Source organism: Pelobates fuscus, chromosome 10 (genome assembly GCF_036172605.1).
Source record: "Pelobates fuscus isolate aPelFus1 chromosome 10, aPelFus1.pri, whole genome shotgun sequence".
Taxonomy (NCBI): Eukaryota; Metazoa; Chordata; class Amphibia; order Anura; family Pelobatidae; genus Pelobates; species Pelobates fuscus.
The window spans coordinates 41,072,272-41,099,211 of record NC_086326.1 but is presented as its reverse complement, the minus strand read 5'-3'; the positions used below and the strand labels follow the sequence as shown (position 1 = coordinate 41,099,211).

Sequence of the window (26,940 nt, the reverse complement as noted above, 5' to 3'; positions counted from 1 at the left end):
AGGATCCAAGTTTACAGCGGTCCAAACGCACGTTTTACCGCTGACGGTCCTGAACCGTCAGCGGTCCTTAAGGGGTTAAAAAAAAAATTTTTTTTAAATGATAACGTCATTTTGCTTACTGCTGTGCAATAGCATACATTCACCATTCAGTCCAAATGACCAAACTTTTCTTAATATATCAAGATGGACTGAAACATTGATTATATGCAAATGCACGTCTGCTTACAATAAATCCGCTCTTGTTTATTTTGAAGCCCTATGAGTGCTTTCTTTCACATTTAAGTGATAGTTTTCCATATCTGCACACTATGCTGGCGCAAGGCATTATGGGGCTGGTATAGAATTATTTTCCAGGGCTGCTTTTCATTCCCAGTCAGGCCCTGGATGTAGAATTCTTAGGTGCACCTACCTCCCTCCAAAATCCAGTTCTCTGTGTGGGTTGTTGTAAAGTCGGAAAATACACATCTCCCTCCACAAAGTAAACAAAATGCAATTACCACAGAGCAAAATGAGAAAGTATGTCAAAATATATCTTTAAAAAAATCATTCAAAAATGCATATCTTTAGTTATGTAAGACACGCCTACAAAAAATTTACTTTACGTGACATCACACACACCTCTGGGGTTTTCAATCCAAATCTGTATTGTAGATTGAGAACCCTGGAATTGTCATGATGTATCTCCATTGAGATGCAAACGTAACAAACCTATTACATTCACCTTAAATGAAGTACGTATACACAATGAATGTAGAAAGGATTTGGAGATTAGCAAAGAAATCTTTAAGGTGGACGCTGTATCCATTGAGCTTCTTTTATTTAACCAGCTGTCACTCACCAACTTGAACCCAATGTTCCACTCTCTGCGTTTCACTTGCATCTCGTCTTCCGTTGACCCATTGTTTAAGCTCCGAACTTGCCTGTATTTTCTATCACCGACAGCTACCTTTTCTAGAGGGTACGGCAGCGGTGAGGTAGAACGACGTCGCCTACTACCGGGAATTCGACCCTGAATTCCAGTCCCATTGTATTGATAAAGATCAAATAATATTTGTTGGGTGTCTTGATCTAGTTCCTCCAGGTCTTTGAGGATTGCTTGATATCTGAAGGACAAAGCAAAACAAGATAAACACTGGTTTCCTCCTCTGATATGGAGATGTAGAACATGGCTTACGTGTATTATTCCAGTCCTCCACCCCATCTTGATATTTTGGAACTAAATTGTGTTCAACATTGTGGCGAAACCAGCTTCGCCACTGTGAACTGGAGAGGCCTGGTTGCTAGCCTCCTGCCCGCTGACTATGGCCCTGGACATATTGCACTTTAAAAACTATATTTGGGCATGTAATAATTTATATTGCTGCTACTGGCCCTTTAAAATCAGCGATGGACATTTTGGGACTACTGTCCCTTTAAGACTGTGAAGCATATTCTAGTGTATTGCCTGTATATTGTATATGTATTCATGTGTTAAGTTTAACCTGGGTGATATGTATGCAGCATTCATCTGATTGTTCGGTAGAATCACTCCATTCATTATATTGAGTGAAACTACCGAACAACCAGACCACCCAGGAATAAGTGTGCCTCCAATTACCGTTTGCAACAATGTTGCAAACAGGTAATTGGCAATCCATGTACTGTATTCTTTGTCCTCTGGGTGGCCGCCATTCGGGAAACAAACACGTGGCGGCGGCCATCTTAAACTACCGAACAGCTGTGTTTTGCCGTCGAGTGTCTGGAACTGAAATCGAACACTCGACTAGGCAAACACCGCTGAGACCTCCAGACTTCCAGGATTTCGTGGGGAAACTACCGAACGGCCCGCCGTTCTGTAGAAAGAAACGTACGAACTAGGGGATTCATGCGAATCCCCCTTAGTCTCTATAACACCAGTAATTCGTCTGTTTCATTCACTTGTTTGTGACCGACCGCAGGGCCAAAATGCATGGAACTGTTTTCGGATACTTTACCCATGCGGTCGGTCAAATCTTTGGAACCTCATATCTCCCGAACCATTCATCCGAATGACCTGATTCTTGAATATGTTGTCCCCCTGAATAAGGGCTATCAGGGGATACCTGTTTTGGAGGTGTAGCATATGTATTTGGGGTACATCCAGGAATTGGGGAAAAAGGTGTACGGTATAATTATGTTAAGTGTTAATCTAAGGGGAGGAAATGTGTGGGAGGTACATCCCTGTGATTGGTTAATTTCATCCTCCCCCTGGGAGTGTCCTGTATGTACTTGTTTGTAATAAAAGCCAGACTGGGTGTCCAAGTCCTGAGTTCTTGCTTAACCCTCAAAGCGATGTGTCGTCTCGGTCTTTGGGGGAATGGGATTGTATGCTGACTGCCAAGAGTGTAAGCCGATGTCTGCTTTTGTTGTTCAGCTGTTCCAGTGTTCGTGTGGTTCCAGTCGGGAGAATGGTGTTTGCAGTAGCTGCCTGTGCATCTGGAAAGGGGATTATCGCCTAAACTGGGTTTTATCCTCTTGTAAGTGAAACGGTCCGTTACAAACATGTTGTGTATTCCAGAGTGTGCTTATTTTTGTCAGGATCCTATCCTGACAACTATGTTTTATCTTCATTTATTTCTGTTCCTTTAAAAGAAGTTCCAGTTCTCCACCACTAGTGGCCCCCCTAGCCACTAGCCACCTCAGTCTCATACCTGTATAACATGAATCAAGTATGCTATAAAAGGCTACACCCGACAAACCAAGTGGCCTATACATTGAAGTTGATGTTCTTACTGAAAGACTTCAGATCCTGGCTCCTGAGAAGCAACCTGTGACTTGCCTTCATTGCTTCCAACCATTGGCGTGCGCAGCCTATTGCATTAGGGTGTGCACCCTAATGCACAAACACATGCGTAGAACCTTGGAACTTAACATAAATATTTACTTTTTATCTATGTTTGTTGTATGCTGCTATAATTAAAGCATTTTCATGTTATTCATCTGAATTCCCGAGTCCACCCCTGCATTGGGCGATTCCAAAGCGACAAAGAGGCTTTTTGCCCCCCAGCTGCATCAGGGGAGGCACCCATTATATGATTTACATTCTGCTTTCTTATGAGTGCAACCATTTAAACCGTAAAAATGATTGTTATACACAATATTGCACTATATATTGTTTTTCTTTTTTGTCGATCTTTTTTCAGCCGGATACCATTTTTTTGTGTGTATAAATACCTCTACTACTTTACTAAATGAGCCTGGGAGATCTTTTGGGATCTTCTGCAAAACAAAATTTCACTATAATCTCATCCAAGAGACAGTTCAAGGAGAGCCCTATTCATTTGTTTTCATTTTAGGGAAGAATTATTGCATAGTTTCTTCCTATTTACTATGGTGCCTTGGGACCCCAAATACTTTTTTCTTTTGTCAAAAGTAGACTAATCATAGGTTACGTCTGCTGATCAGGAGGTCCAACAGATCACCAATACAGGTTTGTGTTGTGCGTAAATGGGAGAGTTTGGGTTTTTGAGTACTCCGACAATTAAAGGCCACTAAATAAGTTTGTTTTGTCTAGCTTGTGCTGTCTGACGTGTTGCAGAAACATAACTGGGAGTAGGGCAGCGTATGAATGTTTGTGTTTGTAATGACTCACAGTGTCAGAGTGATTTACTAAATCGAGAAATAAAAGTGAGAATTCCAAGTGAATTTCAAATTTAAGGCCAGAGCAGCCAAACTGAAAGCATAGCTGACCTTACCAGTTGGGATATTTTGACCTTAAATTTGAAATTCACTTGGATATCAGGAACTGGTCTCATTGCCAATCTTTGTGTACTCCACCACACTAATGTGCCAGCCTTTGCCACACCTATTAAACCACAGCTATTCATCATCATAACGAGTATTTATAATGTGCTGGACATGTCTACAAGCAGTTCATTGTCAAACTGGAATCACTAGTTTCTTTAATGTAAACATATTAACAAGCTGCGCAAACATATAAGCCATAATTCTAAATGATTACATATCCATTTCATTAATTACAGGAATAGCAGGCATTGGATCAACCCACAGGGTGACTCCAGTTTAACTATTTTAGGGATATAGTAAATTAACCATTCCTGTGCTATACAGGTATTATAATATAGCGATCTGTTTGATGAGTTCAGAAAGAGTCTCTATAACCGAGTTCTAACCCGACCCTGTATCTGAGGCCCACCCTGAGCTTGTCTCTGGTTCCTACCCTGAGCCTGTACCCAAATCCTACCCTCAGCCAGTACCACAGTCCTACCCTGAGCCTGTACCCAAATCCTACCCTCAGCCAGTACCACAGTCCTACCCTGAGCCTGTACCAGAGTCCTACCCTAAGCCTGTACCTGAGGCCTTCCCTGAGTCTGTACCTGAACCTGTACCTGAGACTTAACCTAACCTTGTTCATGAGTCCTACCCTAAGCCTGTACCTGAGGCCTACCCTGAGTCTGTACCTGAACCTGTACCTGAGACTTAACCTAACCTTGTTCATGAGTCCTACCCTAAGCCTGTACCTGAGGCCTACCCTGAGTCTGTACCTGAACCTGTAGCTGAGACTTAACCTAACCTTGTTCATGAGTCCTACCCTAAGCCTGTACCTGAGGCCTACCCTGAGTCTGTACCTGAACCTGTACCTGAGACTTAACCTAACCTTGTTCATGAGTCCTACCCTAAGCCTGTACCTGAGGCCTACCCTGAGTCTGTACCCTGAGCCTGTACCCAAATCCTACCCTCAGCCAGTACCACAGTCCTACCCTGAGCCTGTACCCAAATCCTACCCTCAGCCAGTACCACAGTCCTACCCTGAGCCTGTACCAGAGTCCGACCCTAAGCCTGTACCTGAGGCCTTCCCTGAGTCTGTACCTGAACCTGTACCTGAGACTTAACCTAACCTTGTTCATGAGTCCTACCCTAAGCCTGTACCTGAGGCCTACCCTGAGTCTGTACCTGAACCTGTACCTGAGACTTAACCTAACCTTGTTCATGAGTCCTACCCTAAGCCTGTACCTGAGGCCTACCCTGAGTCTGTACCTGAACCTGTAGCTGAGACTTAACCTAACCTTGTTCATGAGTCCTACCCTAAGCCTGTACCTGAGGCCTACCCTGAGTCTGTACCTGAACCTGTACCTGAGACTTAACCTAACCTTGTTCATGAGTCCTACCCTAAGCCTGTACCTGAGGCCTACCCTGAGTCTGTACCTGAACCTGTACCTGAGACTTAACCTAACCTTGTTCATGAGTCCTACTCTGAGCCTGTATCTGAGGCCTACCCTGAGTCTGTACCTGAACCTGTACCTGAGACTTAACCTAACCTTGTTCATGAGTCCTACTCTGAGCCTGTATCTGAGTGCTACTCTGAGCCTGTGCCTGAGTCCTACTCTGAGTCTGTACCTAAGTTTTAGTCTGAGCCTTTACCTGAGGCTTAACCTGATGCTTTACTGAGCCCTGTGCACCCATAATTGCATATTTGGCTCCCATAAGATCAAGCTCCAACATTGGGGTCACCCCTGTCAAAGACGTTTTTATTTCCTGGAAATTGAACTGTAATCACACACAGGAGCCTATTGCAGGTTCTAGTAGGCTATTAACAGAGCAGGATTTAAGACATTCTAATCTAAACAGACTGTGCAACAAAGGAACCTAGAATATCTATGTTTCTTTACAGGAAGTGTTTAGGAATGCTGTGCAAGTCAGATGTAGGGAGGTGTGCCTACAGCGTCCTCTCTATTATGGTACTTGGTTGCTTTTGGATATTGCAGTATCCAATGACAGCATCAGCATTTGATTACTGTGTTAGATCTAGCTATATGATAACTGTAACAAATTCTGAAGGGCTGGAACATTTGGGACTTGAATATTATCAAATAATAAAATTAATTTATTCTTTTTAATTACATATTGAGAATGAATTCACATTGCAGTGAATCAACTGAATTCTCCAAGTGCTCTTTTCCCATCTTAGCTATTTTAGTCTCAGTTTAGCAATTCAGTGTTAGTTCATACCATTTACAATTAAAAAAATACTCAAGAAGTAGTCTTAACTTGCTTAAACCCAGGCAATCAGAGAGAACCTCAGACAAAAGAATTAACAAGACACCCCTTTATACCCACCGGTATGGATTTAAGGTGCACACGGTTACAGCCGGGAAGTTGAGTTTGTCTGTGTTGATGTTGATGTTAATATTAACAGGATAGCTAAAGTACTGTCCGAAGAGTAGCCCAAACTGCCAATACATGAGCCCGAAAGTGACCAGAAAAAGAACAAGCCAGAATGCAGTCTTCATACGGTTGTTCCTGGAGCAGACAAGGCGGATGGCCCCATGGATGGTGGTGTTATTACAGAAGAACTCAAAAAGTTCTCTGTACGAGGAATAAAACTCTATCAGCCCCTCCTTCGGGGGCTTCTCCTCTTCAGACATCCTGCAAAGTGCAACCAGAATAAACATCTAAATCTAAAGCATTGTATAAACATATTTCATTACAATAAACATAATAAAATCCATAGACAAACGGAATAAACATAGTATTAATCGTATTTACACATCCTTCTATCAGTACCCATCACATGCATTTAACAGATCACGATTTTTAAACAAATCCACCGTGGCATCTCCAGGGTTCCATAAGTTGCACTCAAGATCCATCATGCTTTAAATTTTTATAGCAGTACATAAGAATAGAATGTAATGTGTCATTTCAAGCATGAAGAAAGAACATAAATATTGGACGCAATTTCATATTTTTGGATAAGCATTTTAAATGATTTAACATTTTGAAAATTATTTTAATATGCTAATATATTATTTTTTTTTGGTCTGATATATTTTTAATACCATATTTTATTGAAAAATATCTTGAAAGTTTATCCCAAAAAATGTAGTCATTCAAAAAAGCCTTATTGTAAAATATTAAATCTAAGCCTTACAATGATAATGACAGCGCCAAGTTATTTCATAAAGTTAAAGGAGAAATGTCACATGTGATAGTTATGGACAACCTGATAATTAAAGAACAACTGTCACCTATTATTTATATAGTCTTCTTTGTTTCTGTGCAGCCAGTGAAGCAGGAAAACCCACAGCAATTAACTGTTGGATTCAAAGTGCACGTAAATGGCTGAAGGTACCTGTCATATTCTAAATGTAGGGAGGATTTCTTCTTTTTATCTTTTTTTTACATATACTTCTTTTTTTTTTATTATTCCAAACCTTTTTATTTTTATTTTGAATGCAGACTGTTTTTGCACAGCCAGAGCACGTTGTATAAATAAATTCAACCCCAACTGTGCCATACATATGTATATCATGGGGCAATGATCAATGGAACCTCTTTCCTCATTTAGGCATTCCAAGAAGCACTGTTGAAACACGGAATCTGATGGCGCTATATAAATAATAAAATAATAATAATGATGTCATCCTCAACTCAGAAGTGCTACTAGATTAGGTGCATTTTATGCTTACCTGCTTGCACTAATGACACTAGTAAGTGTGTAACAGCATTTGGTAACATAAACTTTCTACTAAGAATCGTAATCAATGAAATGTCAAGGGCTACACACAAGGTTGAGGTTTCGTTAAAGTATTCCTGTACAGGTAGTTCCCGACTTTACGAACTAATTGGTTCCGAAGCGTAGTTCATAAAGTGCAGAGTTCATAAAGTGAGAACTAATTTCCCATAGATCACAATGTAATAAACACGGGTTCCGTTCCTGACCAACACATTTTACCATTGAAAACCTAAATTATTAAGTACAAATACAACATGAAAGCATAGCAAATACATGTATGTTGTAGGAATATTAAAGGCATGCATACCATATTGAAATCTTCATCAAATTATCATCAATCCTCATACTATTCAATGAAGAGACATGCTGCACTTGTTGAATGGGGAACCTCTCTTAAGCCCTCCAACTTATTAAAGGACCACTCTAGTGCCAGGAAAACATACTCGTTTTCCTGGCACTAGAGTGCCCTGAGGGTGCCCCCACCCTCAGGGACCCCCTCCCGCCGGGCTCTGGAAAGGGTAAAGTCTTTAAAACTTACCTTTTTCCAGCGGTGGGCGGAGAGCTCTCCTCCTCCGATCCTCCTCTTCTCCTCCCCGTCGGCTGAATGCGCACGCGCGGCAAGAGCTGCGCGCGCATTCAGCCGGTCACATAGGAAAGCATTCATAATGCTTTCCTATGGACGCTTGCGTGCTCTCACTGTGATTTTCACAGTGAGAATCACGCAAGCGCCTCTAGCGGCTGTCAGTGAGACAGCCACTAGAGGAAATAGGGGAAGGCTTAACCCATTCACAAACATAGCAGTTTCTCTGAAACTGCTATGTTTATGAAAAATTGGGTTAACCCTAGAAGGACCTGGCACCCAGACCACTTCATAAAGCTGAAGTGGTCTGGGTGCCTAGAGTGGTCCTTTAATTTTCTTCATTATCAGCTTCCCCCTGTCCTTTATCACTTTTCTGTTACTCCTTTTATTTTTACAGCTCTCAAACTTTCTTCCTTCTCCCCTTTTTCAGGCTTTTCAGCCCTCCTCCTGCTCCTTACTATTGCTGCCTGCTAAAACATGGCACAATGGAAAACACACATACACACAGACAGCTATGTCAGACACACACAGACAAATCAAGTCAAATATCTACTCAATAGCACACAGTGCAAAAATATTACAGGATCTGTAACGTATGCCCATAAGAGCACAAAAAGAATACAGTACAATCTAAAAGTGTTTATAGGCTTCTCTTTATCTTCAGGAACTGTGTTCCTGTAGCCCCATGTAGCTAGAGCGCAGCTAAGCGGAAAAAGGCCTTGACAGGGGTTAGGAGGCGGGCTTAGGAGGAAGTAAGCAAGGGTTGGAATTATGGGTAAGTAGGATTGGCTATTTAAATGAGCAGCCATTTTAGGTGAGTCATTCTAACTTTCTACCTGGTTGAGTTTGTGTTCACCTCGGTGTGCGCGGACTTGCTTGGTCGGATTTCTTTTGTCTCCTCTGCAGGGCCAATGGACGACGTGGAGCGTTTGCTGGAGGGGTTCAGGTCGGCAGCACGGCATCAGGGTGTGGACTGGCTACGGGCACAGCTAGGCCCTGCCCTGGCGGAGGCGGCGGATCGGGACGGTGATGGCGGGAGACCGGTCAGGGCCCGGAGGCCCCCGAGGAGGCTAAGCCCGGGCACGGGGCCCGGTGAAGTTGTCCCCGGAAGCAGTGGAGTTTCGGTTGCGACCGGCAGCAGGCCCGGGAGCCGCGTGGTCGAGGCCTTGCCTCCCCGCGTGCGGACGGAGCCTCGGATGAGCACTCGGCGGCAGAAGGATGTCGCGGACGAGGGCGCTGCTGCTTTCGGGTCGGAGGTGGCCGGGCGGCCCCCTGGTGGTGCGGGACCCACGGAGGGGAGGTCTGGGAGGGCTTCCCCCCCATCGGAGAGTGACGATGATGATGAGGCTGGATCCGGGAGACCGCATGGCCGGCCTAGGAGGCAACAGGCAAGTGCAGAGGGCTCCGGCCGGGGCCCTCTTGGCGGGAAGGTCGCTAGGGGGAGCTCTGCCACGGAGGGGGGCGGGAGTAGGCCGGTGGGGGGCGCCCAGGCTACAGTCGTAAGGGGGGAGGGTCCTGGGGCCCCTAAGCGCAAATGCGGTTCGAAGGGAGTGCGTTCCAAGGGCGGGGGGGTTCTCGGGATGCGGCCAGGTCAGAGAGCGGGTCCCCCGAAGGGGTGGTGGGTAGGTCTGGGCCAAGGGGGTCTGGTAAGCATGGGGGAGAAGGTAAGGGGGCAGTGGCGGTAGGTGCGGGAAAGAGGGTTCCGGAGGCAGTTAGGCAGAGGAATAAGGGAGGCCGGGGACTGGGATCCTCCGTAGTGGTTGGGCGGCGGGGGGGCCCGGGTTCTGGGAGTAGTAGCGGCAGTCCCTCACCCGTTAGATCTCTGGGGTCCCGGGATGCGCGGGGGAGGTCGGGTCGGCACTGCTCCCCCTCGGACAGCTCGGCAGGGGAAGGTGTGGCAGCCCCTAGGTATGGTCGGCAGGGGCGGCCTGCTGGTAGAGACGGGAGGAGTCGTAGCCCCAGGGGTTCCCGGGTGCCACGTGGTGGTAGAGGTCAGCGGGAGGCTTCGGTGCAGAGCAGGCGCTCCCGGGGTCGTGACGGGAGGGGTATTGATGTCCGTTACACCCTACCCAGGACTTCTTCTCCTTGTCCTAGATCTCGGAGCCGTTCTGCCTCCTCGCAGGCTGTTCACCGGGTGGGCTCCCCGGTCGGCGAGACAGCAGCGGAAGTTCCTCTTCCTGGACGTCGGGCGATCTGCACTGCAGCCCCCACCGTTCCGGTGTCGGGGGGCTTGGCCGGTGAGTCCAGTGGGTCACTACACTCTAGCGCTTTAGTTACCACACGTCAGGCACTACTCCACTCGTTGGGGGCGGGGGGTGACACTAGCGGCATTGGTCAGGTGTGGGCTCCGGGTGCTGTGGCTACGGGCTCTCGGGTTGGGAACTCCACAGGGCCTAGTTCGGGCGGGGACATGGTGGTGCCGCAGGAAGTAGGGGAGACGGGGAGTGAGCGGGCTGAGTTGACTGGGGGTATCCCCGACGCGGCTAGACAGCACGCGTATGTATCTTTTGCGGGCCCGCTGGGGGTTCATTTGAAACAGGACGTAAAGGATAAGATATGGAAGGGTGAGTTCTGTGAGATCTTCTCCCTCCTCCCATTGGAGGACTTTATAGACCTCAAGGAGGAGGATAAGAAGGACGAGAAGAAGGAGGAGGAGGAGAAGAGGAAGCGGTATCGCAAGATTCCGAAATCCTTTGGGAATTGGTTGAGGGCCTTTTGTGTGCTGGCTAGCGTGCTCGGCGAGAAATCGCCGGGGTTATGCTCCTCTCTGTTTTGCTATTTGGATGGCATTTGGGAAGCGTACCGGACTTACGGGGGGTTGGCGTGGTGGCGGTATGACGAGCAGTTTAGGCAGCGGCTGGCGGCTAACCCGGGTATGCGGTGGGACCAAATGGACCTGCCGCTCTGGATGAAGCTGATGATGGCGCAAAAGGCGCAGCCCTTTCAGAACTCGGCCGGCGCTAGGGGGCAGTCCGCCTCGTCGGCCACCTTACCAAAGGGCTTATGTTGGCTCTATAATGAGGGCCAATGCAAATGGGGGGCCACCTGTCGTTTCAAGCACGAGTGCTCCGGCTGCGGAGGCGCTCATGGGCTCAACCGCTGCTTCACGAAGGGTAAGTCCGGTGGCGCCGGTGCGGCTGTCGCGGCCGGGGGAGGGGGTGCATCCGCTTCCCCTGGGCTTCACCCCAGTGAGGCTAAGCGCGATGGAGCCGTGGCTAAGCTGCTACGTTAACAGGGCGGATGCCGCTGTGCTCCTGGCGGGTTTTGCGACGGGGTTTTTTATTCCGTTTCAGGAGCGGGAAGGGGGATCGGGGAGGCTGCGCAACCTGAAGTCTGTGGCCGACTTCCCGGACGTGGTTAGGGAGAAGCTGGGCAAAGAAGTCGGGCTGGGCCGCATGGCGGGCCCGTTCGCAGTGCCTCCGCTGGAAGGCCTGCGGATTTCCCCACTTGGGGTGGTTCCCAAGAAGGAGCCGGGGAAATTTAGCACTTTTCTCGAATGGGTGGTACGGGTGGAAGCGGGGAATCGTTTTATTGTGCATTATCTGGATGATTTTCTGTGTGTGGGGCCGGCTGATTCCTTGGATTGCCTGCGCCCGCTGCGGACGGTTGAATGGGTGGCGGGCCACTTCGGGGTTCCGCTGGCGGCTTATAAAACTGATGGCCCGACCACGTGTCTGAGTTTCCTGGGTCTGGAGATTGACTCTGGGTTGGGCGAATGTCGGCTGCCCCGGGATAAGCTGGACAGGCTTCGAGGGGCGGTGGCTGCTGTGGCCGGGGCGCGCAAGGTTACTCTGCGGCAGCTCCAGTCTTTGATTGGGCTGCTCAATTTTGCGTGTCGGGTCATTCCGATGGGAAGGGTCTTCAGTCGCAGCTTGTCGGACGCTACTGCGGGGGTTCGGTCCCCGCACCATTTCATCCGGGTGTCGGCGGCCATGAAAGTGGACTTGGGCATTTGGGATGCCTTCTTGCGGGACTTTAATGGGACGGTGTTGTTCCGGCAGGAGGGCCAGTTGTCGGCCGAGCTTGAGCTTTTCACGGATGCATCGGGCAGCGTGGGCTTTGGGGCATATTTTGGTGGCTGCTGGTGTGCGGAGAGGTGGCCGGACTCTTGGGGTTCGAGCCCTCTTATGCGCAACTTGGCTTTCCTTGAGTTGTTCCCGTTGGTCGTTGCGATGGCACTGTGGGGCGACAGGCTGCGCGATCGGAAAGTGGTCTTTTTCTCGGATAACATGGCAGTGGTTCACGCGGTGAATCGTCAGTCTGCGGCCTCAAGGCCGGTGGTTAGGCTGCTTAGGCGACTGGTATTGCTGTGTATGTCTCGGAATGTTGTTTTTCGCGCGCGGCATGTTCCCGGTTATTTGAATGAGGTGGCTGATGCTCTGTCTCGTTTTCAGTGGTCCCGATTCTGGCTGGTGGCGCCGGGGGCATCGAAGGAAGGGCAGGCTTGCCCGGATGAGATTTGGCAGCTGGGAGCATCCTGCTTGGAGGACTTGTGAAGGCTTCCCTGGCACCGGCCACTTGGGCCTCATACAGTAAGGTTTGGGGCTTGTGGGAGCGGTCGCTGGACGGGTTGGCCATGGACAACGGGGATGCCCTGCGGGATGCTTTCCTGTGGTACACCTGTCAGTTGCTGGCAAAAGGGGCGTCGCCTACCATGGTAGACAGGTCCATGGCGGCGATGGCATTTTGGTTTAGGTGGCATGGGAAGGAGGACTATACCAAGACCTTCGTTATCAGGCAGGCCCTGAAGGGTTATCGCAAGGGACGCAGGTCGCCGGATACCAGGCGCCCGGTGTCGGTTCGGCTACTGGGGGATTTGGTGGGTTTATTGCCTTTTATCTGTTTCGATGGGTTCGAGGCTTCGCTGTTCAGGGTGGCGTTTATTTTGGCGTTTTTTGGGGCATTCCGAATTGGGGAATTGGTGAGCGCTAATAAGATGGTGCAGGGGGGCCTGCAATTTTCGGGGGTTCGTGTCTTGGATGGGAAGGTGGTGGTGCACCTTGGCAGATCCAAAACGGACGTCCGCGGCGTGGGCCGGGACGTGGCACTGGGGGCCTTGCCGGGCTCGGCTTTGTGCCCGTTGGCTGCTACGGCAGAGTACCTGGCGCGGAGGCCAGCGATGGGGGGTTCCTTGTTGGTGCATGCCGACGGATCGTCCCTCTCTCGGTTCCAGTTCACGAAAGTTTTTCGGTTGGGCTTGGGCAAGTTAGGGCTTCGTGCTGAACGATTTGGAACGCACTCGTTCCGTATTGGGGCGGCCACGGAGGCGGCTCGGTTGGGATTGGGGGACGAGGTGGTGAAGCGGATCGGGAGGTGGGAATCGGTAAGATTCCGTTCCTATGTCCGGTTGGGTCTGTTGGAGTAATGGAACTGGGGACCGTTTTATGCAAAAAAAAAATAAAAAAATGGGAATAATAGACTTGTAACTGGCTGTACTGAAATGGTTCACTGTGTTGTTTGGGCTGGGGTGGGGGTCTCTGTCGGACTTCCCTCATCATTTGTTTTTTCCCCCCCAGGGCGTGAGGCATGGATCGTGGGCCATTCGTTTGTCTTCTGGGCCGAGAGGAGGGCCGCAGCTCGAGCGCAAGGCCAGCAGCTGGGTTTTCCGAGAGGCCAGTTGGCAGTTCGCTGGTTTGGGTATCAGGGTTTTTTGCTGGGGGGATGTTTGTGGTAAACTGTTTGGGATGCTGGCGGCGGGATGCACGCCAGACTTACTGGTCCTACATATTGGGGGTAATGACCTGGGCCTTACGCCGCAACGCCGGCTGGTGAAGTGGATGAAGCAGGACATCATTAAGTTGAGGGGCCTGCTTCCGGGGGTCATGTTGTTTTGGTCGGAGATTGTCCCGAGGCGCCGGTGGCGGCACGCTCGGGATCCGGTGGCTATGGATAGGTGCAGAAAGAAAGTGAATAGCTTGATGGCAAGCTTTGTGCGGAAGGTAGGGGGTGTGGTGGTACGGCACCTTGAGCTGGAGGAAGGGTTGCCAGGATACTACCGCTCGGATGGTGTTCACCTCTCGGAGGTGGGTTTGGACCTGCTCAACTTGGGTTGGCAGGATGGTATACGGATGGCTCTGTTTCTTCGGGGTGGCGGAGCTCAGACAGCTTAAGGGGTCAAGGTCTGAGCTTGTGGCGGGACGGGGAGCTGAAGGAGAGGAAATAGGCTCCCCTGGATGAACGTGAGGTGGAATAAACAGATTGTGGTCATCGGTGGTTGAGAGGTTTCGAGTCCTGGAGGTGGCTCAGAACCTGGTGGGGCAGGGGTATCCGGGTATACCCCTGCCGTGGTTAATGGATGGTTGGCACTTTGGAATGTTGGTGTATGTTATAAATATGTTATAAATATGTATATGTGTTATTATATGGGGGTCATTGCCTTTTGTATGGTAGCCGAAGGAACAGGACGCGAGGGGGCGGAGTATGGGGGGCAATGACCCATGTTTATCTGTTAATTTATTATTGTTATTATTATTATTATTATTATTAATTATTGGTTAATAAAGCTGTGGACAAATTTCCCCATATTACTTAGTGTCTGTGTGTTATTGGGTTAGGATATGGGGGTGGTTTGTCCTGGATTCCGACTGCCCAAATGGCGACTATACACCTGTCATGATCCTCATCTCTCTTCTTGTCTACTCCTAACCACAAATTCTTCTTCTTCTCTTATTGTTTGTGCTCCAAAGCACTGATCCATGATCCATGAACCACGGACCTGATCCATGAACCACGGACACAAAATGACGGCGCATCCAGGAAAAAGTTCATAAAGGTAGGAGTTCATAAAGGGAGAAATGTCTTTATCAATGTAATGGGTCATGTGCGTGGATGATGTGAGTGTGCACATACAGCTCTTTGGAAGAAAAACCTGAGCATAAATGCAACATATTTAAAGAGGTAAGTGTGTTTTATACTTACCCCAATGTTTTAACAGTGTTTATTGAAATGCCTAAATGAGGAAATGGGTTCCGCTGATATTCTGATGCTGTGTATAACACATTTTTGCAGGAAAAATAAACCTCATAGTAATGGGTCTTTAAACTACAAGTGTGCCTTACATTAGTACATTTAAGCATAGGTCCCAAAATTGGTGTCCTTTGACTCAAGACGTCATTGGAAGGGGTTAGAGGAGGTGGGCATGTAACACAAATTGTGTCACTGGCCAACCACAAAGGGGCAGACAAGCCCGGGAAGAGGGCAGATACACCCAAATCACTGGCCAGTCAGGCTGGTGTAAATGCAGGTTGGCCAATGAGGGCACACCATGCAGGCATCAATGTTTCAATGCCCTATGCAGGGTCCTAGTCCTGAGTGTAGCCTGAGTGTGTCTAAGGATGCGCTTACACTACACTTCCTGGGGACATTTCCGTGATGTCCACCAAAAGCGGAACACCATGGAACAAACCTGGAACAGTAAAAGTCACAAAGGCAGAATGTTTAGGAGGCATGCGTGTAAGCAAGATAGTTTAGTCCTGATTTAAATTCCTTAAATTGAGATTCTCACCAGACAGAAAGGACATAGCCCGACCGGTGGCCAAGGAGTGTGGCTTCCCCTCTTCTCCCCTCGCCCTACATCTTCTCCGTCTTGACCTATACCTTCCATACCTCTTTTCCCACCTCCGTAACTACCCCCTTTTTCTGACCTTGTACTCCTCCTCTTACCACTCTCTCTTTCTTGGAGGACCTGTGTGTCCCTCTTTCTACCTTATACAACACCTACATATCTCGAAGGCGCCACACACTCTCTGAGGCATCCACATACACTATCCCTCTCCCGAGTGAGAGTGGACCACTAAACACCACTACACATAAACTCGCACCTGGGATTGCCTACAAGCAAAATGTATAACCAACTAACCTAAGGGTCTCCAATAGCTACATAATTGTCCAGCTGGATACTTGCTGTACCTCTCAATTACTAAATCACAGGCTTAGGGACACGGTAACCAACTAGGTCTTATAACGCAGCCTTGCACTGTCCCATGGGTGCAACACACTACTGGCATAAACGCCGGCCTTAAGCTGCGCAATACCACATCCACCCTGTTTGCCCCTTGGGTATCCACACCTCACCTTAACATACTAAGCCGACTATTTTACCTAACTGTCAAGCCTAGTGTTATTCTGTTAGACAATGCTGTTATCCAAAAAGTGTAGTATACTCCATATGGATGTCTCTCTTCGATGATTATGTAATCTTTCTTTTCATGTATCACCCTTTGGTTATATTGCTTTCTGATGACTATGCATTCTCAGTTTTATTGCATTCCTTTCATTGTATGTACTTATCAACTTAATAAACTTTGAATGAAAAAAAAAATTGTCATCAGTATGTCAAGAAGTTATCTAAAATTTGTCCGACACAGCCCTATTCCCTGGCCACACGTTCACCCCAAACCACTTGTACCTCCTCCCAATGTTTTAAAAGGCCTCTTACAAAACACTGCAGCAGGTTTCAAAAGCATCATTTTCTCCCTTAAACATTCAACTATGTTTGTAACAAGTTTGTCAGGTTATTCCAATAAAGTCGTTTATTATATAAGATGAAAATGTCAACATAAACTCCTGTTTAATGGGACCTCGTAGTTTTCTGGTTCAACAGTGAGATTTAAAATTAGATTAAGGTTCATGGAATTTCATCTATACATTGTACCAGCAGAATTGCTAGCAAATGTGTAGATTTTAAAGAAAGCTGCATGAAGATTTTTCGGGGAAAGAGCACTCTATCTAGGGAAGTGTTTCGAATATATAGGCAGATATTTCAAGCAAGGCAGATGGAACCATTAGCACAGATATCATATTTGTATAACACCCACAAAGCCTGCACGATGAGGGTGCTGTTGGCACTGGAGAAGAGGTAAGTATTTATTTATTGACGTATTTATTAACTTATAAATCAAATCATTTATTATTAACCAATAAAATAGGAAGTTGATCTTTGACTTTCAATCCACTACAGCTTGCATTTTAGTACAACGGATCTTTAACACCTGAATTGAGGCACAAAATTGGTGTAGCAGCCCTGCCTTCCCCCTAGACCCCTAGACATTATGAAAAGTCTAAAGAGGGTGGAATGTATACAGAATTATTTTTGAAATATTATGTTAGTTCAATAAAAAAGGTATCAGGCGATGCCTGATCCTGATGAAAGTCCCTGCTGGGACTGAAACGTTGATCTTATATATTTTTAATGGATAATCAAAAAACTTTATGTTTTAATCTTCAAAGGCCGAGAGTGCTGATCACTATCTACGTATATTTAAATTTTTCCTGGATTTCAAGCACCCGGCAAATATTCTATCAAAGCGTGAGTGCAAGAACTTTCTACATTTTGATATATATATATATATATATATATAACTCACAACCGGTGCATGTGTTCCTGCCGAAACCACTGAATTAGTGTATGAACCTCTTTTAAAGTAAAGAATTCACAGATTTCCTTCAGACAGACACATGCAGGCTCCGAGCGATGAACACAACCGTAAGATCATCCATAAAATGTTTTGTTTCTGTATGTAGTGGGGCAAAGGTTAAATAACAAACTTAGTAGTCTTTTAAATAAGATAAAGAAATCAACAGGTTTTTCAGTCACACTCCCTTTTTTTTTTTTTTACAATAGTCTGATTTGGCCACACACGCTTGCTATCACTGACAATAGAAACAATAGATACAATTGATGTTCTGTTGTATACACTTAACATATGACTCCTGCTAATATTTTCCAACTCAAAACTATTTTTGGCCTACTTACAAGCAGCGACTTATTGAATTAACCTGACTAGGTACGCACTATGTTAACTAGCCACAACCGTTCAGTATGAACACCAGAATGATGAGGGGCCCATCTCTCCACTTCCTTGAAATATGAGTCTACCACTGTCGTAGGTACAACCTGTCCTATTTCCTGTTATCAGGATTAAATGTACTTTGACGTTGGCATTATAGGTTTTACAAGAGAAAGAATAATTCACTGAAGGCATAAAACATTGCAAGGATAGGAGGAGGGAGAATGAATGTCAAATGAAATGGAGATTGTAAGGAATGAAGTCAAATTTCCCGAAGTAAATTTCACATTTTAGAACGAAATAGTCAAACCTGAATCATATCTTAATTTTTCCAAATCAGCTTTTTATTTTTTACCTTAAATTTGCAATTCACTTTTATTTCACTTTTAAATTACCAGCAATTCTTGCTACAGTAAATAATATAAGGGAGAGAAATTGGCGTTCGTGACATGGAGTGAGTCAAGTTGAAATTACAGCAAGATGAAGGGAATTGTTGACAAATGTTTCTTAGGGAAAATGATTTGGGAGTGAAGAAAGTAGGCCAACTAACACGAAGGTGAACATTTGTTTTCAGTAAAGTGTCGCAATGCCTCCCCGAGATTTTTTTCCTAAAATTTGAATTCCCCATCTCGGTGTAGTTTGTTGATGGGACATGAGTGGGAGCATATGCTGCCTTGGGGGGGGGGGGGGGGGGGGGAGGACGACAATTGGGTGGGGGGACAATTGGCCTGGTTACTTACCCCCAACTATACTCTCATCCCTGTGTTGTGGAATGGGAGTAAGAAGCAGCAGGTAGCTGTGTTCCATGACACTTCCATTGTTAACCCTTCAGTGTATCGGAAGTTTGTTAGTGGATGAAATTATTTTACAAAATGTGGATAGACTCAAACTCAGTTTAAAGGGATACTATAGTGCCAAGAATACAAAGTTGTATCCCTGACACTATTGCTCCCCCTGCCTCCCACCTCCTTTGCACACACCCCTTCTACCAAGTAAATAGAGGGTTAAAAACCCTTTATTTACTTACTTATGCCAGCGCCAAGATCCCTCAGCTCTGGGTCAAAGCTCCTCCTCCATCCCGTGACGAGCGGGCTCTAATGCGCATGCACTGCAAATTCTGCACACACATTAGACCTTCCCATAGGAAAGCATTGAATGAATGCAATCATATGGGGAAAAATATGATGCTGGAGGTCCTCATGCAGAGTGTGAGGACGTCCAGCGTCAGATACTGGACCAGAGGTCTGTTTTAAACTACGAAGCCCTCTAGTGGCTGTCTGGTAGACAGCCACTAGAGGCTGAGATAGTGCTGCAGTTTCTCTGGATCGGCAATGTTTACATTGCAGTATTAAGGACAATAGGGACACTGCACCCAGACCAATTCAATAAGCTGAAGTGGTCTGAGTGCCTACAGTATCCCTTCAAGAACAGAAAATTAAGTTAATATGAACCAGTTTTTTTAAATTTCACATGAACTGATTCAGACAAACTGAATACCCTCCGATGAACAAGTTTATTTGTGAGCCATTCTCACTTGCGAGAGTGGGTTATTCTCTGCGCCATCAGTTTCCCACGCATAGAGCATTGTTATGGTATTTAGATTAACCCTTTAATATCTCCTACTTTACTAGGCCCATTTCAGTGTGTACAACCATACTATGTACTGTGTCTGTGTTTACTAATATCTGTGAGTGTCTAGATAGATACCTGTGTTTCTGTGTGTATACTGGTGTACAGGCAAACGTATGACTATATAATGATAAATGAGCTAGTATGTGTGTTTACTGGTATAGGTGAGTGTCTGTGGTAATAAGGTGAGCATCTGTGTATATATTTATTCAGGCGCGTGTCTGTCTGTGTATATATGAATATGAGTGAGTGTACCCTCACACAGGTACACAGGTAAATACAATATACTGCTAACAGGGCAAACACACAGGTAAACCAAATGTACATATACCAGAAAATAAAAATGTATTTCCAATATACAGTTTCTGGGGCCATCAGTATTAACCGTATATAGGTATTGGGACAATCAGAAAGCTTTTCCAAATATATACCAGTGTGGGGGCCTTCACAGAAGTATTTTTAGGGTACAGGTGCTGGAACTCTCAAACAGGTATTCTCTATGTACTTGTGTTGAGACTGTCACGCAGGCATTCTCAGTGTACAGTTGTTGGAACTTTGACACACTTATTCCAAGTGTACATGTACTTGGAGAGTCAATATAGTATAATGTGTGTACATGTATAGGGACCGTCATATATATATTCCCAGCGTATAGGTGTTGGGACTGTCACAAACTTATTTTTATTGTACAGGTATTGAAACCTTTGCATCTGTGCTACCAGTATACAGATGTTGTGAACGTTGCACATATTCCCAGTATACATGTGTTGGGGATATTAGACAGGTATTCTCAGTATACAGGTGATGGGAACATTACAAAGGTATTCCCAGTATACAAGTGTTTGGGATTTTACTCAGGTATTCCCAGTACACAGGTGTTGGGGATGTTACAGAGGTGTTCTCAGTACACATGCAGGGATTGAGACTATCACACAGGTTACCCTAATGTTCACACAAACCTTTGATGCTTGTTCTTTTGCTCCTACTGGACCTTGTTTTCTTGTCCTGCCTTCTCAGCAGCAGCCTGTTCCCAGGTGCCCTCTGTAATAGATTATAGTCACCATCCAAGCTGGACAAAACTCTCAAATATCTGCATGAAGTACTAATTCCAGGTGTCTCTCCTCTCTCACAGTCTCTCTCACAGTTGCTCTCGCAGTCTCTTTGATCTCCTCCTACCTCTCTATCTGCCTCTCTGATCTCATTCTCAGGTATTGTGGAACTGGACCTAGGAATGTTTGAACTGGTTTTTTTCCAGTTATGCCTGGCATATCGGTGTCCATATACCTCCCATGGCTGTGCTCCACTGCTCCGCCCCCTCACCTGGAAATTACATCCTCATTTACATCACAAAAATACACCTGAGCAAACTGCTTATGGTAACACTCAAAATCTGGGAGTAAAACCTGCTTATCAAATGGATTCACACTCACACTTAGATACACAGACACTCACCTTTATCTGTATGCACACAGGCACTCACCTTTAGCTATATACACAGACACTCACCTTTAGCTATATACACAGACACTCACCTTTATCTGTATACACAGACACTCACCTTTATCTTTATACACAGCCACCCACCTTTATCTGTCTAAACACAGACACTCACCTTTATCGTTATACACAGACACTCACCTTTATCTGTATACACACAGACACTCACCTTTATCTGTATACACACAGACACTCACCTTTATCTGTATACACACAGACACTCACCTTTATCTGTATACACAGACACTCACCTTTATCTGTATACACAGACACTCACCTTTATCTTTATACACAGCCACCCACCTTTATCTGTCTAAACACAGACACTCACCTTTATCTGTATACACTCAGACACTCACCTTTATCTGTATACACTCAGACACTCACCTTTATCTGTCTAAACACAGACACTCACCTTTATCTGTATACACACAGACACTCACCTTTACCTGTATATATATCACTCATAGATATAAGATTACACACAAACAGTCAACCACCTAGATCAGTATACACACACTCACACATATCAGTTTACACACAGACACATATGTCAATATACACACAGACACCTATGTTCGTGTACATACAGACACTCACCTATATGAGTATGCACATACACATTCACCTATATCAGTATACACGCAGACACGATAGGTACACTGTTTATCTACACACAGGTATATCAGCATATCACTTATAACTGCAATTCACTTATATATTTTCAACCAAATAGTTGATGTTAAGTCTACAAACCATATGACAAACACCTGTGCACATTACTTCCGAACATCTGTCCGAATGTCTCTGTCAACCCATTGTTGGGAGGAAGTTATAAAGTGCCTGGTGGGCCTCTGTTTGAGCCTGTCGCTCTGGTTCTGTTCACGGGGGGCCAGACGCTGACTGGTCATCAGGCAATTACCCAGTGGGTTGCAATGGCCATTGGCCAAGGTCGACAGGGGAGATCATACAAACTCTGGGGTACCGCCACTTACAGAGTAAGGCAGATATCTGCTAGACAGTGCCCTAATTATATCCTTAAATATGTCAATTTCATGTAAGGACCAATTTGGAGTTATCTGCTAAACTGCTGGAATAGAAAACTTAAAAAAAAATCTCTTCTTAATTTTGCTGTTTCAGTTGTTTAGTAGGTAACTACTTAATTTGGTACAATTCATTATGTTAACCCCAAGTAATAAGGATACTAAATTAGGGAGCCATATAGTAGACAGCTGAAAAATCTAAATTAGGGGGGCGTGGCCTGGACGCAGAGCCGAGCGGGCGCAGGACAAAGCTGCTCCGGCTCTCAACTACGAATCTGTCCGGTAAAAAGCCGAAAATCACTCTCAAAACCCGACAAATGGGCCACATACAGACGGCTGCTGAAGAGGGCTACGCATTGGTACCACACAACAGGTACCGACTGCAGAATACCCGGCGAAGCGACTCGAGGCCTTCAAGCATGGCCGGCGGGGAGGAGGCGGCCGCTCCTCCGTCGTCGGCGACGGCTTCCAGACAGAGCCTGAACACACGTTCCCCCCCCTATGGACCGGTGGGGGTTATCCCGGTCCCAGCTCACCACTACTTGCTGCCAAACGACGACGGGGCAACCCGAAAACGACAGCCACGCTATGCAACTGCTGCCAAGATGGCGGACTCCACAGGGATCCTCACCACATGGGACCTAATGGAGCCGCTGGAGGTTCGCATCGACAAGCTGTTCACAGCCTTCTGGGCGAAGCTTGAGAATAAAACACGAAAAGTGCAACCATCACCAGACCCACCGCACTCGCACTCTCCCCACCACGCACCAAGCCTGTTCTGCCGGACAGCTCCCGAGTCACACATTGACAAGTGGCAGAGAAGACAGGTGAAGCCAACCACGCACTCTAAACCACCTCACCACGGTGGTGGAGTTTCTACCAGGCCCAAAGATGTACCTCAGGGCCCAAAGCTCGACCAACGACAGAAACGCAGCCCTGTAGGCCGCCCACGACGCCTTCCCAGGCTGAAGACCACATGGAGTTACACTCCAAATCACCGACCACACCGTCGGAGGCTCACCCGCCGCTGGCGGCGGCAGAACACCGGAGCCCCACAAGACGCCCGCAGAAGGGATGACACGGCCTCCTTGAGTACCCGCGTCAGTGGATCACAGGTGAGGGCCTTCACAGAGGCCTGGGGCCGGCAGTCGGTTACCAACGGCCTACACCGAGCCGCACCCCCATGGATCTTACAAGCCGAAGGGGCCATCTCTCCCACTCCTCAGAAGTGTGCGGCTGCACTACCCAGCAGAGGAATAGGTTGAACTAACCTCCCCAGCAGACAGTCTCACTACCACCACACTTGGCTATGAACTGTGGGGACATTACCTGCTCGGCCACACGACCTCTCTTTGCTGGACTTTTCTTTGCAACTTCACCTCCAAGTTAAAATGCCCTTTTCTTTTGTTACTTGTCTTTCATTTCTGCATATGCCTCAATACCTGGACACAGGTGTCTTATAATCTTTAGGATAGCTAGTACAAAGTTGCTTAGTATTATAATGTGTAAGATTTAACTTTGAACAGCATACAGCCTGAACTATCATTGCCTACCTGGGTAGGAACGTAAATCTATGTGACACACTGCAGTTTTAAACTGTGCAGCACAAGTTCATGATCACAGGCTACCACAATAAGGATGCTCTTACATTGCTAATCATTTTTGTTTTAATATGTACTGTATGCTACACTTAGATGGCGACCCTCCTGAAAACTTCATATTATCGTTTGTTACGCTAGACTGATGTCTTTACCTACTCCTAGCTTAATCTACCGATAATCCACATGTGTTTATGTCCCCTATGCTATTGTAATTCGGAGTACAACTAGCCTGAATCGTGCTATACTTACTGACTGCATGTATAGGAGATTTTAATGTATTTTGCTATTCCTTTGACTTTCTAACACGTCATGCAGTGCTCTTAACTACACCATGTTGTTACAAGTTCATAATTTAAAAACAAAAAACGAAGCATCGTTATTCAGAAATGTACTAGTTTAACGCTGATACTGTCTACACCCTCGAATGTAACCAAACTATACGTTTCCCTCTTCTCTTCTGTACCCCACTACAAATGCTTCAATAAAAGAAAGATTGACAAAAAAAAAAAAAAAGAAAAATCTAAATTAAGAAAAGCCCTTTTCTCAATTTTGCTTTCTTAGTTTTTTACTAGGCTAGATAACTCCCTAATTTGATATCCTTACATAGGGTTACCATTATTAAGGGAACCAAATTTGGTATGCTTAGGAAAGCGAATGGATCAGAAAGAATTTGTCACGATTCATTTCAAATTCTTTCAGTTTAGTTTAATTTTAATATCAAACAATTTGAAAACATGGACACACACTTCCGAATTGTTGAATTTGGCCGAATATGAAAAAAAATTCCATTTGGAATGAAACCAATTGCACATGTCCACTCTATAATATGAGCTCATATGATCATGTGGGAAGGATTGTTCCTTTATGAAAGTAATATCAATGCTTTGTATGAAGGCTTGTCTATGGTTATTTTGATTTGACCTTTGGTCAGATTGTGTTTTTTTTTTATTGGGTAAAGCTATTTGTTATTATTTTATTATTATTATTTTCAATTTATTTTCTATGCATTCGTTATGTTTGTACAAGATCTAGATTAAATTTTGAATCTGTATCTTTTTGTATCTTTTGATATAAAGTATGTACTATATAGGCTCGGGATATATAATATATTATCACTCTAAGAGTATATGTAGCATATTTTTTTTTCATGTATTTTGTTTTTTTTTTTGGCCTGTGGCCAACAGGCAATTAACTTTAGCAGCCTAATAACTTAACCGTGGCTGTGTAACAGGTAAGTATATTTACGATTGAACAATTGAGTCCAGCATATCACGGTTCAGTGTCCGACATGTTTCAGGTAGTCACAGTCCCGATCAGGTCAGCCGTGGGTCCGCGAGGGACGAAGGATGTCACTCTTTCGGGGTTCCACCTGTGTGCCGGCTTGGTTGTTCCCTGAGTCTCAGCTCCATTCAGAGAGTCCTGAGGGAATCCCAGTGTGGACAGTAGTGCTTTGGCTTCCCGGAGGTCTCGTACTTCGTGTGTGGTATCTTCGTGTAGGATCATCAATTTGCGGGTCTGGTGCCATTTATATTTTAGTCCACGTTTCTGCAGAAGTGTAGTGAGTGGTCTGAGCGACCTTTTCCATGCCAAAGTGCCCCCTGTGAGGTCTGTGTAAAAAGATAGTTCCATTGTTTCGAATTTGTAGGGGGGGCAGTTTCTGGTCGCTGCCAGGACAGCGGTTTTGGCTGAATATTGCTGGAACCGCACGATCAGATCCTGTGGCGCTGCCGCTGGTGCCGAGGCCGGCTTTGGTGCCCGGAAGAAACCGTCCACGGTGAGTGCTTTTGCCTGTCGTGGTGATAGTAGGGCCACTAGTAGGCGCCTCAGGAGGTGCGGTATTTCGGCCTGTGGAGTATTCTCCGGGATGCCCCGTACCTTGATGTTATTAGCCCGCCGTGCATCCTCCAATGCCGTGAAACGGCGTTCATGTTCTTCGTTCTGTTTCTGCAATCCTTGGACTTCTTGTTGTAGTGAGGCAAGTTGGTCTGAGCAGACGTTGGAGGCAGTCTCCAGTGCTCCCATTCGGCCTGTCAGGCCGTGTATGTCGTTGCGGAGTGAGGCTACGTCTGCGTGGATGTTCTCTTGGAGGTCCGCGAGGAGTGCCTTCAGTACCTCTGTAGTTACCGGTGAGGCATCCGTCTTTTGGGCGGCTAGTGTAGGTCTTTGCATGGATGTTAAGTCCGCTGCTTGTCCCCTGAAGAGAAATCGTCTGATAAGTTGGAATAGGTTTCTGGGTAGGCGGCCATCTTGGGCCTAGCGGTCTCGCGTGTCTGTTGCAGGAGATCCGCAATATTAGGTCCCTGCCTCGGTTTTTCGGGTTTTATTTTCTTGGTCTTGAGCTCCATACTGTTGTGTTATCACCCTTGGACCCTGAGGGGAGCCCAAAGCGGGGTTAATTGTGTGCAAGAGAGGATTTGGGCCGCAGCTCTTTTGTCATGCGGCTGTTCAGCTCGGATGCTTGGCTCCGCCCCCATGTAGCATTTTTTAAGTGTAACATTAACCTATCACTAATATATGTCCTACTTTTAGATATCCATAGCCTGGTAATAAGACTCTGTTTGGTCCCATGTACTTTCTGTCTAAATGTTCCGGCAATTCTAACTTTGGCTGATAGGGGTGCAATGTTTGCAAAGCTTTTGCAACAGGATTAACAAATTTGGCACGGCATGCCTAAGTTCAATGACTGTTGCCTCATTTCACTTTACCACCTAGTAAAGAATTGATGAGTGTGTAAACTCGTTTCTAAATACACTACATGTAGAAGTATTTTTTAAATCCCTTTTGATTTATCGTTGTTTTGAAGGAATTGGGTCTGGTACTCTTTTATATAACTGGCACACTCTTTGATATGCGCTTGTCGACCGAACATCTTGTTACCATGGTGATGGCATTTTCAGCTTTTCATGTTGATAGCATGAGGAACCTTCCATTGCTTTGCTGTCAGCTATTTTGCTACTATCAGCCATTTTATGGGCTAACATTACTATGAAATCAGGGCCGGCACCACCGTTAGGCGAACTAGGCATTCGCCTAGGGCGCCGGCCTGCTGGGGGTGCCCACCAGAATGTTACCTAGTGGGCTGCCCCTGTCTTGGGACGCAGAGCTGGGCAAGTGGCTCTTGAGGCACCCCCAGCGCCGAGCCAATCCTCAAAGGCGCCCGAAAATAGGGGCGCCCAGAGGAGTCCTGTCACAGGGAGCCCCCAATGCTGTCCTTCTTCAATATGGCAGAGCAGTTACCTGCTTACTTTGATGGCAGGTGCCTGCTCAACCGAGAAATGCTGGAGGACAGGGGGACAGGAGGCAGGTT

The 26,940-nt window shown here is 46.2% G+C and overlaps 1 protein-coding gene across 1 annotated transcript in view; it reads right to left on the bottom strand.

Moving 5' to 3' along the window:
- Window positions 1–20,770, bottom strand: part of SCNN1A (sodium channel epithelial 1 subunit alpha) — a 50,405-nt gene extending 29,635 nt beyond the window's left edge. Inside the window, exons 1-3 of the mRNA XM_063435336.1 lie at window positions 20,452–20,770; window positions 6,097–6,405; window positions 839–1,103 (exon numbers count right to left, since the gene is read on the bottom strand). Coding sequence (XP_063291406.1) covers window positions 839–1,103; window positions 6,097–6,404 — 573 coding nt within the window. The 5' untranslated portion in view covers window position 6,405; window positions 20,452–20,770. The remainder of the gene's footprint in view (window positions 1–838; window positions 1,104–6,096; window positions 6,406–20,451) is intronic.
- Window positions 20,771–26,940: the final 6,170 nt, after the last annotated feature.